General features: G+C 35.4%; 1 protein-coding gene and 1 long non-coding RNA gene across 2 annotated transcripts in view; one reads left to right on the top strand and one right to left on the bottom strand.

The window, feature by feature from the left end:
• Positions 1 to 17747: 17747 nt before the first annotated feature.
• VTA1 (vesicle trafficking 1) overlaps positions 17748 to 20586 on the bottom strand; it is a 110827-nt gene continuing 107988 nt past the window's right edge. The window contains exon 8 of the mRNA XM_072409306.1: positions 17748 to 18041. Within this exon, the coding sequence (XP_072265407.1) occupies positions 17896 to 18041 (146 nt within the window). The 3' untranslated portion in view covers positions 17748 to 17895. The remainder of the gene's footprint in view (positions 18042 to 20586) is intronic.
• LOC140329175 (uncharacterized) overlaps positions 20097 to 20586 on the top strand; it is a 14175-nt gene continuing 13685 nt past the window's right edge. The window contains exon 1 of the long non-coding RNA XR_011920431.1: positions 20097 to 20170. This is a non-coding gene — a long non-coding RNA (uncharacterized lncRNA). The remainder of the gene's footprint in view (positions 20171 to 20586) is intronic.

Here is a 20586-nt window from a genome sequence, read left to right on the forward strand (position 1 = left end):
ATGATGTAGAATTAAACCATATGACCATATGACTTGAACCCAAACATAAACCTCAACTCTACTAATTGCAACAAGACCAAATGCAAAAGCAGACCGGTTCTTATTGATTATCTGCTATTTAGGAACGTGTTTTATATTATATATTTGTTTAAATATTTAAGTTACTTAATGGAAAAAAATACCACTAAGATAGTGACATCCTGAATAGAAGTAATCAAAGATAAATAATGAAAGCAAGTAAAAAGTTATCTATTCCAGATAGTAACTCAGATGTGCCAGTCAATATCAGATTGAACCTAAAACAGTATATCATATAAAAATATTGTACAACTGTAATTACCCCTACATAGAATGTTGTTAGTATAAACCTATTAAGATTTGTATTTATGTCATTTAGTGGCAATACATTAAACACAGCTAGACATGAATATATTTCACCATTGATGAGTATTATTTTTAGATGTTTATCAGTTAACACATTGTTAGACCTGTACAATGTATTTAATGTATTGAAAGCATACTTAGTGCTCAGAAATATGCCACCAACAGAGGGAATTCAGGTGCAAAATTTCCATGGGGTCTGTTTTTAGAGTCTGAGATTCACCAAACATTTTCTGGTGGAGAACTGCCATTGAAAAAAGATGGGTCTGGAACATTTCCCAATAATGTTTGGTGAATCTCAGATTCACTGCTTTATAATAGATCTCAATGAATATCAGGTTCCTGGATGAGCATTTTGTGGAATTAGAAGTCCATTAGACAACTACTAATACAACCAATAGTAGGAAAAAGCACCATAGTGTCATTATACCTAATATTTATTCCGTTTTATAGGAGTTGGATTTTAGGCTGTAATGTTTTAAGGTATTATTATATATAATGTGAAGTGCAACTTTCCAATGAGCAGAAAACAATCTTATTCATTACAAAACAAAAATATCAAACCAGCTATTCTGTATGAGCATCCTGCAATCTCCCAATTTAGCTAAAAAAAATTTAAGGGGGGCCACATTTAAGTGGTTATCACACCACATTGTTATTTCCACACTTCTGGCTTATCAGAATAGATAGTTCTATCTATGACAGCTTGACAGAAAGCGGATATTTTTATAGTAACAAGACTGATAAGTGTCTCCTAAACAGTGTAATTATAGCTACTTGTATAACAGCTAGTCATTTCTTTTTTACCTTTCTTTGCTACAATAGCTTCAACATTATGAGTACAACAGTTAAATATTTGACAAATATTCTTCTTTCATCATAAAACTATTTTATGTATGTCCCAGAAACATGTAGTTAAGTTAGCTTTTCCTCAAAATTGACCTTAGACTGTATGAAAGACACATAACTATGGTAGGGACATTGGATTGTGAGCTCCTTTGAGGGACAGCTAGTGGCTGTCATATATATATATATATATGTATATATATAGGGACTTTGCAAATCACTGTAATACATTGGTGCTATATAAATACAAGTAAATAAAAATAAATGATTGTATTTGCAACACTTGACACCTCTCTGGATATATATGTGCATTGCCTGAACAGGAACCTAGATGATATTTGGATTCCTGTAAGTTAAACTAAAGGTGCGTACACACTTCCAATTTTTATCGTTCCAATCGAACGACGAACGATCGATTGGGCAAAAAAACGTTCGTAAAAAAGTAACCAACGACGCCAACGAACGAGGAAAGTTGNTTTTATGTATGTCCCAGAAACATGTAGTTAAGTTAGCTTTTCCTCAAAATTGACCTTAGACTGTATGAAAGACACATAACTATGGTAGGGACATTAGATTGTGAGCTCCTTTGAGCTTGACAGCTAGTGGCTGTCATATCACTTTGCAAATCACTGTAATACATTGGTGCTATATAAATACAAGTAAATAAAAATAAATGATTGTAATTGCAACACTTGACACCTCTCTGGATATATATGTGTGTTGCTCGAACAGGAACCTAGATGATATTTGGATTCCTGTAAGTTAAACTAAATGTAACTGAAAGGGGAATAAAGTTTCTCTAAAACCACATATGTAAACATTGAGTTTTACCATTTTGATATGTTACCTAAAAATCACACTAATGCAATAGAATTTGAATCAGCAGACTCTGTTAAGTATGTTTCTAGTACACATATTGGGGAGGGAGGGGCACATATTACATAAATGTTGTGTTGGGAAAAAATAAAATAAATAATTACATAATTTACAGTAAATTAATAATTTTTTCATATTTACTTTACATCCCCCCCTCCAAAAAGGAAATACAAATACATGTAACCTAATTAAATATAATCCCCCTAAAAACGATGTACAATATGTTAGCCTGGATTACAAACTATAAGGCACATTGCCAAAACTATAGAAGAAACAACCCTTTTGGGATTTCCAGAGAGGCTCTTGGACTTAAGAGGGTTTAATGATAAAGCAATAAATCTGACATTCCATGAAACAGTCCCTGGTGGAAAACCAGTTACTGCCATTGAAACACATGGACCTGGAAGATTCTCCATCAGGGAAAATTTATAAATAGAGCCCAAATGTTCTATTTTATAAATAGCAAGGCAAAGATGAATTAAAACATAGAAAGGATATTTATTTGTTATATGCACCTCACTAAGATTTCCCTTCACTTCTTATCCTGAAGAAACAAGGAAATGAAGAAATCTCTCCAAAGTGAAGACTTTTAATCCCTAAACTGTCCCAAAAACAGGTACCCCCACTGGAGGATTTTCCCTACAACTTTTACTCTAATGATCACTCAAAATGTTGGACTTTCCATTACTTTCTGTCTTAGTGACGATAGTCCCTTCTGGAGACACAAACCACAAATAAAACTTGACTAGATTGTGTATTCCTTCCCGATTTTACTCAAAACAAGAAAAAAATGCTGCCTATACAGACTTTCAACTCTTTAAAATGTATTAATTTGAAACAAAATATTATCACTTTGATCATGTTTACCCTTCTCTACTTATTCGTGCCAGAATGGAATGGTCCAATATTTTTTCTTGCTTAAACAAACTCCATCCATTACTATTAAAGGTCACTAAAATATGTCAAATCTGACAAATATTCACCACTATTTGTGATGGTAATCTATTTTCAGCATCAGACGACACACTCTGTAAACGCTCTAGATTGTCAAATTTGGGTTATTCACAAATTGTGGTTTGTACACACGAAGTAATGCAGAGAACAGAAATTTATCAGAGAATCGGAGCAATAGGAAGTGTAAGTAGAGCAGCTTCAGTAACACGTTTCATTTCAGATCTGCTGCTGTGAATAAAATGAATTCCCTAAACATATTAAGAAGCAGACTTACGTCTCTCTGGCACTGTTGACAAAGAGGGCTCTATGTCTCTATCCCAGAGCTATCATACAGCTACTGAAATGCTGAGGCCTGAGAGAGTGCTATGTACAAGAGATCGCAGAAAAAAATCATTAGAGTAGAACAGGTCAATATAATTATTATTATTATTATTATTAAACAGGATTTATATAGCGCCAACATATTACGCAGCGCTGTACATTAAATAGGGATATGTATATAATCAACTAAGACAGTGAGACATCGGCATGACAGTGTTTCTAATTACCTGGTGTGTGTATGTTATATGTTACATTATATGTGTGTAGTGTATATGGCAATATTGAGGATTTGTATGAAGAAGAGATTAGTAGGGAATATCAACATATATTAGGGGAACCAAGGGGTATTAGGTAGGGTTTTTTTGTTACCATGGGTTTGAGGCAAATCTTAAAAGTTTGAGATTTGCAGTTATAGCCCTTTTTAGAAGATTTGGCCAATAAGAAAAAAAACACAATGCACTGCATGACCTTTGAACTATAACCAGAAGGCTTTCAAGGGTCGGGGGGGGGGGGGGGGGGTACTGATTAGCTATAGAGCCTGATTTATTAAAACTCTCCAAGGCTGGATAAGATACACTTTCATCAGTTAAGCTGGGTGATCCAGCAAATGGAATGGATCTGATCCAGGATTTAAAACAAATAGCAAATGACTTTTAAGAAATCCATTCTAGGTTTGCTGGATCACCCAGGTTCACTGATTTTGTATCTTCCCCAGCAAGAGAGCTTTCATAAATCAGGCTCTTAGTGTCAGTGTATTGTGCAAGTGCAATCAGTAAAGGAGAAGCAATTTCATATGGAAAGATTAGGTTAAGGATGTTATGGAGCAAAGTGAAATAAAACAGAAAGGACTCCAATGTAAAGGGGATACTCTGATGTAAAGTACGGTCTTTGTTTGAAGAGGGCTCCCAATTTAATGGGCGGATTCTGATGTGAATAGTGACTCTCAATTTATAGGAGGGGACTTTGATGTAAAGGGGGGTTCACTTGTATAAAGGAGATCCTCTGATTTCAAAGGGGACCTTTGCTATAAAGGAGAACTTTAAAGTGTTACAGGATTCCTTAATATGAGGGGGGAGATTCTGATGGAAAAGGGGGATCTTAATGTGAAAGGAGGGGGTTTTGTGAAATACTATCCAATTACTTAGAACCTAGTACTGTACAACTACTAAGAAGGATTTTTTTCTAAAAAAAATCTGATGCTTTTGAAAAAGAGGAAGAAAACTGCTGCTGTTGAATGTAAACCAAGTTAGTTGTAGACTGGCCATGTAAATTGCGTGCAATCTTGTGCAACTTAAAAGCATCCTTAAATGTGTTATTCAGGGGTTTGTGTTTGCTGCCATAATAACTATACATAGAGACCTTCTATCCTTTTGTACAAGATTATATGTCCCCATGGCAGTGCCCTAAAATGTCCAGAATTTAATATCAGAATTACAGATCCCCCATAAACTTTAATGGCAATTGCCTCTAGGTTCTGGTTCCCCAATTTTTCAAACAGGTTCGTTCACCAAACCCTTGGAGAATCATACCCAGACAGATTTAACCCATTATTAAAAATGAAGATGCTGTACATATTCTTCTATTGGCTCCAGGGCTCTTTTTGAGAACAATTTTTACACATGGTCTACTCAGTAATCTGTATCTTATATGGTACACCCTCTTTTGCTCTGTACACTCGTGCTAAGGGCTTTTGTTGATACCTATCTATGTCAGCACATGGCACTGTATTAGGAAAGCAGGAAGAATAAATCTGACTAAGAGAAAGGGTATTTTAAAGCATTTCCAAGGACAAATTAGCTACTAATGATAACATACAAGAACACAGCACTATCAATAGAAAAAAGTCTGGCAAATAAATTTTTGTTATACGCCTGTTAACCCAGGCTGTCTGGTGATGCACTCCATGAGAGTATTTCTATGATGGGCTAGGCAACCAAGAATTGACATGAATGACACCGGCATTTATTTACCAAAAAGGAGGACTGGTGACCTAAGACAGAGAAAGGCCTGAAGTCTAAGTGAGGGCAGTGAGTGTGTTCACCAAAATCATGATTACATTTTTTAGGGCATTTAATATATATAAGGAGTATGCATATATATATTTATATGATTAGCTTTTTCCTGTAAAATTTATACTAAAAAAAGCTCTATCATACATAATGTAATAGAGGCAGGATAATAAAAGAAAGAAATACTATTTAAAAAGTGACTTAAAGTTACTAAAAACAGCCACTGCATCCATGGCAAATATTTGTGTTTGTTATCACAAGGAAGCTACATAAAATGTTTGTTTTATTTCAGCTAATAATACTTGTTGGGTATCCAGATTTAAATTACATGAAATTAAAATAAACACATGCAAACAGAGAAGAAAATGTATATTACATTCCAAATATACATATTTTATGAAAATACACAGATGGTATAAATCATTAGCAAGCATCTAAGCTGTAAAAATAAATACAAAAAGAAAAGAGAGTATATTTAAAAGGAAATTCATAAGTAGGACCCAAAGAGGAAAGAAAAATTCCCCAAGACAAAGTAATAGCCAAATAAAACATAGAGTAGATTGCAGAATCCTACAGCTGTTGTTCTAAGATAAGGACGTTCCACCCAATGTAGTCAAAAAGTCTTCTCAGAGTGTATCCATACGCTTCAAATCACAAGTTAAATTCATTTTGGTAGATTGGACATCAAGTGAACATATCTGTAGAATAACGTTTAGTAATTCTCAAGAGAACGCATGTAGTCTTTTAGAAGCAATACAGATAGTTAAATCCTCAATACCATCCAAATATATATATTTTTAACTTTACTGAAATGGGACTTTAAACAAACCCTGTCACCATATTGTTCATTTTAACAGCAATCTACCCATAAAATGATATGAGTATTTATTGAATTTTATCATTTATGGTATTTATCTGTAAAAGGTTCTAATGTGTAGACATCCACAAGCCCTGAGACTGCTGCTTAAATTCCCATTTTCTATGTGATGTTAACAACCCCAACAGACTGTAAAGTATGCCCTTTATTTCTTCCATGACTGCTTTCTATAAGGCTATGTAGGAAGGAGAAGGGAGGGGTTAACTATTTGTGCCAACACAGAGGGAGGGCTATGACTTGTAAGAAGGGAGGGGGCTGTGCTTGGAAATCGACTCTTCCCGAGGTAGACAACTTTAGAGGCACACTAAATTTCAATAAAAAAAAAATTTAGAGAAAGAAAAAAAATTAAGTATTAAAAAACTTTACTCATGTGTGCTTTAATCTTCATTTTTTGAGCTAGTGTCCGAGACTCCTTGATTTGTCCAATAGGAGCTAAAAAGCAGCCCTTTAAGAGTGGGTGGGAAAACAGCAATAATAAAGCAGTGAATGAGATGATTTTTATTATTATTTTTATTATTATTAATAATAATTTATTTTAAGAAAAAAAAACTTGTACATGTATTTTCTAAATGTTATGTCAGGCTTGAGCGCAATATTAATCCTTTCTATGAAAAGTTAAAATTAGACATTTACGTAGTATTCATAATCGCTGTGTCAATAATCTGCTAAGGTGGCAGGAATGCAGAGCTGGAGGTTCATCAGGACTTGTAAAACTAGAAATATACTGCCTGTTGTAACCTTGTACAAAAAAAAAACACTGACATCATAAATTGAATGGAAAAACATGTCTTCCACTCTTCTTCCATATATACACACACATATATATTCAGCCATGAAAAAAGAAAAGCACGCTCTCTTTTCATTTTAAGGTTTCGTGTGTCAGGATAAAAAGTCATCTGGTCCCGACTCCCAGATTTTAAAATTAGGAAAATGCAAGCTCAGATGAACAACAACACATGACACATTACACCATGCTATTATTTGTTAAACAAAGTCAAAATGCAGAGGCAGTGTGTAAAAAAAAGTGTGACCACCTCTAAAAATTTTTTGAAAATTTGCTGGTCTGGAGCATTCAGGTGTGTGTTAACAAAATGCCAAGCGGGAAAGACAAGAGATCAGCAATTACCTTAGAGAAGCAATTGCTGCTGTCCGTCTATCTGAGAGGGTTTTAAGGCCATTTCCAAACAATTTGAAGTCTGTTATTCTACAGTGAGAAAAAATATTTACAAGTAGAAAACATTTAGGACAGTTGCCAATCTTTACAGGTGCGGACATACCAGCAAATTCACAACAAGGTAAGATTATGCAATTCTCAAAAAAACTTCAAAAAAAAAAAAAAACATCAAGAGCTACATCTCAGACTCCACAGGCCTCAGTTATCCTGATAAATGTTAAAACTCATGACTGTACAATTAGAGAAAGACTGAACAACTATGATTTGGAAGGGTCGCCAGGAGAAAGCCCTTTCTCTTGAAAAAAAATGACAGCATTGTTTAAGTTTGCGTCAGAAGGCTGTTGCATTTCAAGAAACCACAAGATCTCCTGAACACAAGGTTGATTTGCAGCCACAGGACCTGGGCATCTTGCAGTCATTGGGCCTGATTTATTTAAACTCTACAAGATTGAAAAAGATAGACAATCATGGGTTAACTTAGGTGATCCAGCAAACCTGAAATAGATCTGGCCCAGGGCTGAAAACATTTGCTTACTAATAGAAAACTATTTCTAAGAAATCCATTCCAGGTGAAAGAAAGTTTGTATCTTCTGTAGTCAGAAAATAAAATATATACAAATATATTACTATGATGTATTTATATAATACTAACATAGCAAAAAAAAAATATATATATACATACATATATATATATATATATATATACACATATACAGTAATCAACAATAAGTTCTTGATAAAAAAAGGAAGAACATAAATAACTTGTAGTATCCACATAAGTCAACAAAATTCCTGGTGTTTATGTAAATGAGAACATGACAACTTTTTCAAGTTTTAACAAATCAGAATAATCAATCCAGATGGCACTGGAATCTATATTGGTTATAAAAGTCCTATCAGGGTTCTTCAGTTTGGAGCTTGAACAAATTAGGCCAAACTGGACAAAGTTTTCTTAAAATCCACACTGGTAATCAGAGCCAATTTTTTTTTTCATTTTTAAAAAAAACCAAACTGATATACAGATTGGTGCTTAAATATTTAAATATTTTTAATTTCACAAGAATCTATGCTTCATGAAAATATAAATAATTTTTTTTTTAATTCATCACAAGACATGGCATTATCAAAGCTGATGCATAAAGAAAAAATGATTAAAAAAATATAATAGTCTTTTTCTAAGTTCTTATGCCATTTGCTTTGTCAGTAGAACCCAGCTGAAAGCTTTCTAAAGCTCAACCTTTGATGTAAGATCACAGGACTTTTTGCTACTCAATATTTCGTTACTTTCATACACATACAATGGGCAGCTGTAATAGAAGTTCAGGCAACTTATCAGAAAAAGCTATGAGAAAATATGCCAAGGAGTACATCAGTTTGTCTTCTCTTTACTTGAATACTAAGACCATGCTGTATTGTGAGAGTCCATGAGACTTACCATTGATAGAATCAATAATACACTCAGCTACTCCTAATGTGTAGCTCCCTTGCTGAACCAGCATATAGAACCATTAATAGAATTTTTCCAATATTTTGGCAGATATCAACACACTATTTACACAATTGTATCCACTTGTAAAAGTGTGCCTTATCTCAGAAAATATACGGTATACAATACAGTGTCTATGAAAAGTATTTTTAGCCCTCCCATACACAGGTTTCCTAACTTCAAGATAATTTTGAGTTCAAATGGGGAATTTAATCAATACCCTATTTGGAAATTATCCTAACACTAAAGCTCAATACGTTATATCAAGCCAATTATCCCACTTTTTTTCGCAAGATTACTAAAGATTTGAATCACTGGTCCGCCTCAGTGCCATCCTAGTTTGGGTGAATAATGGTGATCAAAATTAATATTCTTCATAGGCTTTTATACCTCTTCTTTACCTTACCCATAACAATTCCCAAAATGGTATTACAAAAAATTCAAAACAAACTGCTCAAATATATTTGGGATAACAAACAATACAGAATTAACGCCTCAACTATACACATCTAAAGTTATGGAGGGCCTTGCAGTTCCCAATATTATGTTGTACCACTAGGCTGCACAAGTTGCTTCCCTAGGCTAAAGCACCATGCAAGAGTCCAGACCACCAATGTTAAAACATATCTTTGTTCATTTAAATAAATACAACTGAAAAAAACTGCATTATTGTATTGCATAAATATACTGTACGTCAAGGGTGTAGTAGTAAAAAAAGAAGAAGGGGCACGGTACATACCCGCCCCACTACACCCCTGCCTATGTTACTCAAAGAGTGATGTCATGATACAAGAACCCGCCAACTCTCCCATTGCATGTCTGAGCCTGCGATGGGAGAGTGGGCAGGTTGTGTTCAGAGAGACAACCCGCCCACCTCTCTGAGCCTGCAATTCAATACGGGAGATATGGTCCAGGGCTCTGGCCGGAACTGCCCCCCACAACTGGCCCCCCGGCAAAGCACCCCGCAAGGGGCAGACCGGCCGGAGCCGCGTGCCAACTCCTGAAAAAAGTGAGGGCACAGCATTCTCATCTGTGCCTGTCCCACTACCCCCCTGCTGTACATACTCTATTTAATATGACACACCTACAGTCAAAAAGAAAGAATACCCTCTTTTTAATTTTTTTATGAATCAAAACATAATGAAAATAAATCTAGTCCTTAGCAGGTTCTAAAGGTATTAAAATGTAATACTAAATGTAAAACACACACACGATTCTACTGTCAACATTTATTTAACAAATATGACACCAGAATTTAGAAGCCAAGTGAGAAAAACTAAGCTAACTTGTAGAACCACCTTTAGCATCAATAACTTTAGCATCAATGACTTAAAATAATTGCTTTCTGTAAGGCTTTTTAAGTTTCTCACATCTCTGTGGATGATTTTTGACCCCTTCTTCTTTACAACATTGCTGAAGTTTATTAAAGTTTGCGGGTATTCAATTATGCACAGCTCTCTTTGTGTCTCACCACAGTGTTTTGGTTGGATTGAGGTCTGAACATTGATTTGGCCATTGCAATCCCCTAATTTGTTTCTTTTTCAGCTATTATGTTGTAGATTTTCATGAGTGCTTGAGATTTGTGTACTGCTGTAGCATGACCCAACTGTAGCATAGATTTAGCTGTTGCATGGTCCCATGTTTATTATTTTGGTATACAGAGACATTCATGGTTGACTCAATGGGCCTGATTTTTTAAAGCTCTCCAAGGCTGGAGAGGATACACTTTCATCAGTGAAGTTTGGTGATCCAGCAATTCTTGAATTGATCTGGTGCAGGATTTAAAAAAATTTTCTATCAAATATCAAATGGCTTTAAGGAAATCTGCTTCAGGTTTGCTGGATCATCCATCTTAACTGATGAAAGTATACCCTCTCCTGCCTTGGAGAGCTTTAAAAATGAAGGCCAAATGACTGCATGGTGCCGAGGTCATGTGGCTGTAAAACCAGCCCGGATCTTTGATCCTCTACCTTCAAGCTTGACAGTTGGTATGAGGTGTTTGTGCCGATATCTCCACTTTGATCTCTTCAGAAATCTTGTGGTTTGAGAGATGCAACTTTTAGAGAAGTAGCTTTTTCTTGGCAACCTTTCCAAGCAAACCAAACTTGTTCAGTCTTTTTCAATTTGTCCTATCATGAACCTATCATTTCACATGTTAACTGAAGCATGTAGAGCCTAAGATGTAGATCTCAAATTTCTTGGAGAGTTGGATGGTCTGACCTTCCCGTTAATTTGCTGAGATGTCCACACCTGAATGTTCCAACAACATGCCAGACTTCTGCTTTTATAAAAGAGGTCACATTTGTTTAACAAATAATCAAGTGTATTTGATAAGCAGGACTTTATTCCTATGGAGGTGGTAAGGGTGTATATGATGACTTGATGGCATAAATCATGTGTATAGCCACTGAATATATGTATAGGTTAATATTTAATTAATAAATAAAAAATATGATGCAGCTATAAATCTGCCAAGAATAGACTGTCCCTTAAAAGTGAGAGTCTGTCCAAGAACACTACTGAGGAAGGTGACCCTTATTATAAGTTTAATGAAGGTAAAAGCCTCAGCAGCTGATTGGAGAGACTATGCATATTGTATTTCAGTAGTCAAGATGAAACAACTTGTTTGTCATATGAACATATTGCACATTATCATAGACATATTCAATTTGAAGTACGGTGGTAGCATGATGCTGGCATATTTCATTGAAGCAGGTCCTGAAAACTTAATTGAAGAATATGGTTGATCCAGGAAACCTTGAAAGGATCTGGACCAGAATTGAAAACCTTTGCCAACTAATAGAAAATGATTTTTAGGAATCCATTTGAGGTTTTTTGTTTTACCTAGGCTTTCCCTCATTATTCTAGCAAATGATTTTTAGGAATCCATTTGAGGTTTTTTGTTTTACCTAGGCTTTCCCTTATTATTCTATCTTCCCCCATCTTGGAGAGTTTCAATAAATCAAGCCCAATTACTCCAAGTATGAGGGCAAAACTATGGTGGATAAAAATAATGCCCTGGAATGGTCAAGTCAAGGTCCAAATCTCAAGAGAATGTGGCTGGACTATAAAATTAACCTATACTGAAAAATTATGTAAGATGCCATTGCTAAACTTATTCTAAATAATGCTAATTGTAGTTTGAGTCACTCACTTAGTTGTGTAGGAATTAGCTGAAAAAATGAGCCGCTTACTCATTCTGGGTCAGTTATTTTGAAGGTATGAAACGTAGAGGATCAGAACCAAAACATATATTTTATAACAAGGTCAGCAAAGGCAGCCTTCATAATATGTTAGTGTAGGTCCCTTTTTAAAGGGGTGATCACTCAATCTTTATGCAACCTGTACTGTATTGCAAGAGGAATGGGGGAAAACGATCATACATTCAAAGCTTAAACACAGACTAAATGTCACAGTGGCTTCCCAAGCTGCTAGGAATAATAATAATAACTAGAAGGGGGGCTGAAATGTTGTGTGTTTTATTAAAATTAAATGAAGGCAATGTGCAGAGACCTCTTAAGTAGTGAAAAAAACAATTATACTCATCTTCTGCTGCCCAAAAGACTAAGAAAGCTCTTTGTAGAAGTACTACAAAGTATAGCATTGCATTGCTTAGGGGTACAAAGTATTGCAAAGTATAGCATTTCATTGCTTAGGTTCATATTATCATATTTTTAAAGTGTAGATCCAGGCTACATACATCATTTCTGTTTAACCTGTCAAAGTTAAAAGGTACGTTCATATCATCATATTTTTAAAGTGTAATTCCAGGCTACATAAATCTTTTCTGTTTAACCTGTCAAAGTTCTTGTTATTCTTTACAGCCAATCCTGTGACTTACACACATCTGCCACACTGCACAGAGTTGTATTTGATACTCCTCTGGCTCAGCAGTGCTTCTCCGGCTTTAATGGGCAGTGAATCATTATAAACTCTGTCCAAGAGTGGCTGAATTAAATGATAAATCCATTCATAGGTAAAATGCATAGATATTTTACCTGCATGTCTGACTGTTTGCCTTGAGTTTAACTTTACTGTGCAAATATTTTTACACTAATCATTACACATACATCAACATTGGTTACCCATACTATAAGGAATGGTCACCTAAAGCTGAATTCCAGCCCAACAGCTTCACATTAAGTAAGCAATAAGCAATTATTAGATATTTATCTCAACACTTGAAAAAAGTAGACATGTTTGCTGCAAAAAAGACAGCATTTCAGAAGAATCTGTAATGAATGGTAGTGGTGGAAATGTTATGAGTTGCTTTGATGGTTTAGGGCTTAGACATTGTATATGTTGGTTAATGTTTCTAATGGAAATCGCTAATAAACATCTTAGTTCCATTTGGAGGATTTTTGCATCATTAATGGGAGTATTATTACAGTGGTTGCTTAGGTCACCCAATTTGCTATATTTGGAGTAAAATGTCTAATGTCAAGTTGCTATATCTAATCTCTTGTACTCAATTACATTAAATCAAGTACCTACATAAATTGGTGAAATACTGCTTGACAATTACAATAGACACTACTAGGGTAAAATAGAAAGTAATGAACATTTTAGCCGACATTTATTAGCATCAACTCTGATTCTTCGTTCTCTGAAAATACTAAAATATTATATCTGTTATGTGTCTGTGAAGATTCCCATTTATCTAGGTCACAGTATAGCTAGTAGTATTGATACTCAGCTAAACCCGTTCTTTCATGTTGAAAACATTTTTAGTTTATCCAAGCTACATCTTCAGTTCTGAGTTTCAGCAACACATGCTAGCATTTATGGCCACACTGGTAACTCAGTCATCTTAAAATAATCACCATGGAAGGCTTTAAGGCAGATGTTGATTATCCAAGGATATGAGGAAAGGTGTGAAAGTTGTGGAACCACCCTGTTTTAATTACATAACCCAATCTCTTGGTTTCCGGAAATCTATAAAGGGCGTTAATCCCTGGATTTACATGTCTGTGAGTGTGAATTGTTAAATCTTCTAGGTAGAGCTGTTAAAACACATTACATATATTGAAGATGGGTGGTGTTGAAGGCTCTCATCCATGTTTAGGAATAGTTGTCCTAGTTTGACTTAGGAGGTGTAAAAGAGGCAATTTACATCAAACTGGAAAAACCATATCTAAACTTGGACCCAAAATGGAATGCTCCACACCAAAGTCTTAAAGCCACAACTTGAATTAAAGTTTTGGATTAGGTGACTTAAGGCAGGGGTCCCCAACCCCAAGTCCGTGGCTTTGGCCAGTGCACCCACCCACCATCAGGAAAAAGACCCTGCTTGGGGGTGGGGGGCACATCATCCAGAGCCACAGACCATGTCCCCCGTATGTATTGCAGGCTCAGGGCAATGGGTGGGTTGTGTTTTTGGAGTGTGGTCTGAGCCTGCAATGGGAGAGTGGGTGGGTTCTGGCATCATGACGTCACTCTGTGAGGAGGTTTCTTCCCCTTTGAGTGACACACGACTACCCACGCATTTGCACGGTCTATGCATTTAGTGGTCTGCAAGCTCCAAAAGGTTGGGGACCACTGAATTAGGGAAAATTAAAATTACAACGCCTATTCTCTCACTGCCATGCTTTTTATAAGCTATAATAGGAAGCAACAGTTTGTAGATCTGTAGGTTACCTGTGGAACAGCTGAAGTAGTTCCAGTCTACATTTACTGTATGCATAATAAAAACATGGGAGAGGCAGTGAGAAAAACAATGTTTGTGATGTCACTTTGATGCAATACCTTAGTGCAGCACAACTATCACACATCTGGGCTTTCCCCAGGTTGATTAAATGAACCGACGGATAATTGGGAAAACAAGAGCATATCTGCAGCATATTTACATGAAACAAGTGGAATTCCAGTCCTTAAAAATCAACGATTTCCCCATTTTGTTGTAGATAGTACAACTCTGCTTTTTTGGCATCAAACTTGCCTAAATGCAGTGCAATCAATTTTTCAGAAATTGGTACCAAACATACTATCCAAAAAAGGTCCAATTTTTCTTTAGTTTGAGTACACTGAATTACACCTGAAACTGAAAACACCGACATCATGGTAACTTAAATTCCATTTATTCTAAAGCAAAACAGTGACATACAAGCATTTTAAAGACATGCACTTGTAGTTTATTTTTCAGATAACGCACCAAGATGAGAAAGCAATTTAAATTGACAAAAAAAAATCTTAAACCACCTTTCTATAAGGCATAAAAAATAGATGACTACCCCACATCTAAAAAATAAAATAATAATTTGATACAGATCTTTAGCCATACCAAAGGTTGTATATGTGTTCTGTCAGATTTGTGACGTGTAAAATTGTTCCAATAGAATTACTTGAACCCCAAGCATTTGAAGAAGATTGCATTTTAAGAAAACTGAAGGATTGTGTAAGCTGCCATTTCTGATTTGGTTCTAAAAAAGTAAAACTGGCCTGGCTGATGTTCTAATTGTCTGCCTTTAATACCTGGAAAGGCAGTTTATATAATTTCTCTTAAAGGTCAACTTTAACTTCTAGCAGGCATAAAACACATTTAATTCAGTAACATGTTCAGGACTAATAAATGTAGAACTTCTCCATTCTTTTCTGATATCAGCCTCCCTAAAACTAAAGCAGAACTGTCGGTAAAAAAAAATCACATACCTTTTCATCCACAGAGCCCCTGATCCTTCCACATTCCATCTTTTTTCTGGTCACCAAATCTAGCACTGTGAAGGCATGAGATCGGTTGATGTAGCCTGCTTGGATTGGGCATGAGCAGAAGGAGCCTGAAACCTTCTGGGATAGGTGACGTTTGTATCTGCACTACTATTCAATCTTTGAAGGGGAGGGGCTTCCCCTAATTTTGAAAAAAAAGGATAATTTTTACTTTAAATAAAAGGGTTATGTACCGTTTTATACAAAGTAAAAAATTCTGGTCTGCTTTAATTTACAGCAGCACTCAAACTGAAAGATGGAGGCTCAACACCTTTAGCAAGCTGTATTGCTTTCCACAATCAGTTTAAGAGGCTGACAACAGCAAGGAACAAGAGCAAAGATGGATGACCTTATGTCTGTGCTACTTTTGCTTCAACGGATGGCAGGTTGGTGAATATTCTATACTTTTAACTGAACTACAACATAGTAAGATTCCAACCTGGCTATACCACCTGGAAGGGCTACATGAATAAAAAAAAACTTCATACTGTTTGTTTGCCTGGAGCTCAGCTCTTTCCTATGGATGTTGTGACTAGTCTATTACCATTTACTCTTCTCTCTAATCTCATCCATTAAATCCAAATTATTATTTTTCTTGATTCTGGGTGTTGTCAACTAGCACAGCATTTTGTATTTGTAAGATGTAGACATCCCTAAATTTGAAAAGGAGGAATGGATATGCCATTCACCTGACTCATTCTAACTTGTGTATATCTCAGGATCTTGTTATTAGATCTGTAATCAAAGTTTAGCAGTAAACCAGCTAAACAAAGCCTTGGAGTACCAGTCTTGTACACAACCCCTGCTGGCTGCACAGGGTAAATATGAAATAAATGTTTGCTTTATTTTTTAACAAGAAAAAAGAAAAACAAAAAATCTGTATCAGTGTATACACAGATACACAATTTATTGCCATGGTCAACTTGAAAAGCTTCTTCATTTTATCAGGGAAGTCCTATGACAAAGTTCTAGATTGTCACTGAGACTTGTTACTGTCCAATGATATCCCTATTATTTTCATTCTCGATGAAAAGTTTGCAGGAGCACAAATCTTAACTCCCAAGTTGGGGAAGATGAGGTCATATAGACATGATGTGATGATCTCCAAGACAGTGAAGGTTTTCATTTTAAAACATATTGACAATCACCTTATGGACCTAATTCTAAAATTAGAAACAAAATCAGGCAGAATAAAAGCTAGTAGCTTTACAAATTTGTAAAATGAAAGAGGCCAGAGGTTCAAAGACACATATAGTTGTTGGTGCCATGCATTACTTAAAGTGGCTTCTTAGACAAACCGTTAAATACATTGCCATGTGAAAAAGTACACCCCAAATAAATTTTGGATTTTTTAATCATATTTAAACATTATATCTTCATTTAAACAGTGCCTACAGATAAAGGTGATATATTTTATTACACACACATGGGAAACTAGCCATCATTATCATTTAGTTGACAAATGTCAATAGATGCAAAAGGACATCCGTGGCCCCCAAAAGATGCTATCGCCCCCTTTAGCAGTAATTTTGTAAGTATTTTGCATAACTTCCAACTAATCTCTGACATGGATTCTGAGACATTTTCGACCCTTTCTCCAGGAGAAACTCTTTCAGGTACAACAAGTTTGCAAAACTACAAAATACTTTTTCTTATGACTGTGTATGTGAATAATATTCAATGCTAAGGTTCAACACATCTAATTTTTTATCTAATGAGCAAGAATGTTCATCTACACTTTGTGAAGAATAGAGACTCATTGGTTACTGATTGAAACAGAAAAGCTGAGACTCAGCATTGAAAAAGGCCATTTTATGCTACCTAAAGAAATGTTCTGATTCACTGCTATGGGTTACAGCACATCATTGTTGTATGCTCAAAGCTCATATGTGATTCACTGAGTTATGGTATACTATAAACTAGGACATGGATGCCTAATAATATGCTTGGGCCTCAAGTTTCCATTAGTTTTTTGTTCTAAGACTTTGAAAAATGTTTCACTGGAGATCTACTGAATAGGTAAATTTTTTAGCCATTTGGGGACCCCATAGTTTTGTTAAAGAAAGCCACACTGGGTCCTGATTGGCTCTCATTGAAAGAAGCATCATCCACACATGTAAACATAGTAAAGTGTCATTTATTTAGCAAATTGGCCTTCATTCTACTGCTGAAGGATAGATATTGATAAGGTCAATGCAGCTTTTATGAAATCAAGACTTTTTCTTTCAGATGGATTCACTGACTACAGCTGCACATGGTATGACCATCATCACTCTCTGCCAATGGTGAGAAGCTTCAAGGCCTTCTGGAGATTCTGCACTGCTGTATTAACATCTTCGTACTGTAAAGCACTGCCTGCATATTTGCAGTATTTCTGTGCTCTTGCAAAATCTTCTGGTGTCAGACGAGTGTCTCCTAAAACAAAAATTAAAAAAATTAGGAAATTTATGTAAACACACGAATGTACAAGGGTATTAAGCGTTAGATTTATAGCATGGTGAACAACATTATTGCTGAATGGAACACTGGGTCTGATAAATGAATGCTCTCCAAGCCTGTAGAGGATACTCTTTCATCAGTGAAGCTGGGTGATCCAGCAAACCTGTAATGGGTTTCTTCAAAGTCATTTGCTATTTGATAGCAAACGTTTTGAATCCTGGACCAGATCCATTCCAGGTTTACTGGATCACCCAGGTTTACTGATGAAAGTGTCATCAGCCTTGGATAGCTTTAATAAATCCGGCCCATTATGTCCGATACCTTTTTTTAAATTCCTTTTATTGGGTGGATGGCATGTTCACTACTGATAAATTATTGTGTGCTAAAAAGCACCTAAAGAGCAACAGGGTGTGTAAGTGTAGTGACATTCTGACAATAATTTTTAGACCAATAAAAAAAGTGCAGATTAAGTAACACCATAAATTTAACATGAAAATCCACAGTTTGTTGAACTTGTCAATGTTGAACTGTAATTTTTTTCACAGCTATTTCAAGTAATTTTTGAACTGGCAGATGGTGAAAACCTAAAATGTTTGGTAAGAAATACACCAAAAAGACACTAACAGTAAATTTAGGAGTGGCAAAAAATAAAATTCAGGCTTCACTACTGCAACTTACAGAAAAAATTTAATACTGCAAGAGCACCACATCACCACATGACACGGGCTCTTCACTTAGGCTAAGTTTAGACTAGGAGTTAAAAACCACAGTGTTTATTACTGGCACTTGGGAGTTGTAACTGTTATAAAGGTGTGCAAGTGCTTGTGCGTCCATTTGCTTGCACTTGCAAGCGGTGCATTTTTGTTTATCTAAGTTTTATATTTATTAACTTTTTTTTTGTAAGCAATTTGTGGGAAAAATTTTGATTTGTTCCAGGGGAAACCTTTTTAGGGGTGGCTAAATGTGGCCTTAGAAAATAATAAAGTGTTATTGAGAAGTAAGCTGTAGTAGCTAGAGGGAAATTCTGATTTTTGTGTTCCCAGGAGTGATACAGGTCTCAGTTGAGCTCTGCACTGTCCACCTGTGTCTGGTAAATGGATGAGTCACCAACACTGCTGCTGGGAAATATCATCATCCGCTTGTGTGCATTGAAAAACTTTTCCTTTTTAGCCTCTTAATAATATATGGCTGTAAATCAGGACCAGATATAATAAATAACTGAAACCTGCAGATGGCGCAATCTTGTATAACCAACACAAACCAATGCAATCAACACATCAATGAAAAACATGTAAAATATTTGGGCATAAACGGTTTATGGATAATAAAAGATACAAACAAAGAGGTATCTGCTCATGCTATATTCAGTAAGTGCTTTTTTCACATCCCAACACAACTGATCTGACAAAACATGGCACCTTTAATCCTTAAACACCTTGTTTGTAAGTGTTTTCTAAATTGTTTGGACTAAGCAAGGTTCAAAGAGCTGGTGGCATTGCCTGTTTGGAACAGAGTGTCCAATAATGTTGACACTCTTTGTATTACTTTGGGGTTTGACAGTAAGCTGGATTTCCAGGCCCGGGTAAAACGTTTTTAAAGGTTTAGTTACTAAATTTTTACAGTTAACATTCACAGTAAGAAGAAAAGAAAAGGTATGAATAAAGACTCCAAAGCAAAGTTCAAGAATTGCATTACTTGGCCTTACAAATAGTATTATTTATGATAAGTATAAATTATTAACAAGTATTAGTAGAGTGAAATCATGAATTTTAGGCACAGTAATTGTAATTCCAGGAAAATATACCATGTTGCCTGTCAGACTGTTCTTCTATTCAAAGGAATTGAAAACCCATTATTGAAAACATATATCCATCAACTCATAAATAGTTGAACTAAACCTTCCATTATATTCGTCCTATGAATGAAGGTTGAGGATGCATTGCTAAATGTGTTGGGTCTGTGACTCATGGGCAAACTGACACTTACATTTAGAAACACTTTCAGCCCTGTGTAGTAAGAATATGGACACACTAAAAATTCAGTTTGCAAACAGAAATTTATTTGCTTAGTGAATGAGGGGAGGCTGTGCTGACTCACAAGGCAAGGTAAGTTTACCTTTAAAATGATTGGGTATTCTACTCTAAACTAAATTTTATTTTTCACATCTAATTTGCAAAAAAAGTAAAAATTCACATTGAAGGCATACTACTAGAGAATCAACTCTACTGTATATTGTAAAATATTTTTGCCTACCAGTAAATGGAAACAGTAATTTGTATATGCCTCATCAATATGTAGATGTACGATTGTTATTGCATTGTTATTTTCATTTATACATTTTCTATTATGTAACTCAATGATAATGAATAAAAATGACCATAAAATATAGATAAATGTGCTAACATAACTACTTTAAAGCACAGCTTTCTATGAATGTTTGGAGAAGGAAATTAAAAGACAGGAACAGAATATTAAAACAAATGAGGAAAAAGACAAATGGAAAATTAGAACAAATTGGGGG

The sequence above is a fragment of the Pyxicephalus adspersus genome, chromosome 4 (assembly GCF_032062135.1).
Source record: "Pyxicephalus adspersus chromosome 4, UCB_Pads_2.0, whole genome shotgun sequence".
Classification (NCBI taxonomy): Eukaryota; Metazoa; Chordata; class Amphibia; order Anura; family Pyxicephalidae; genus Pyxicephalus; species Pyxicephalus adspersus.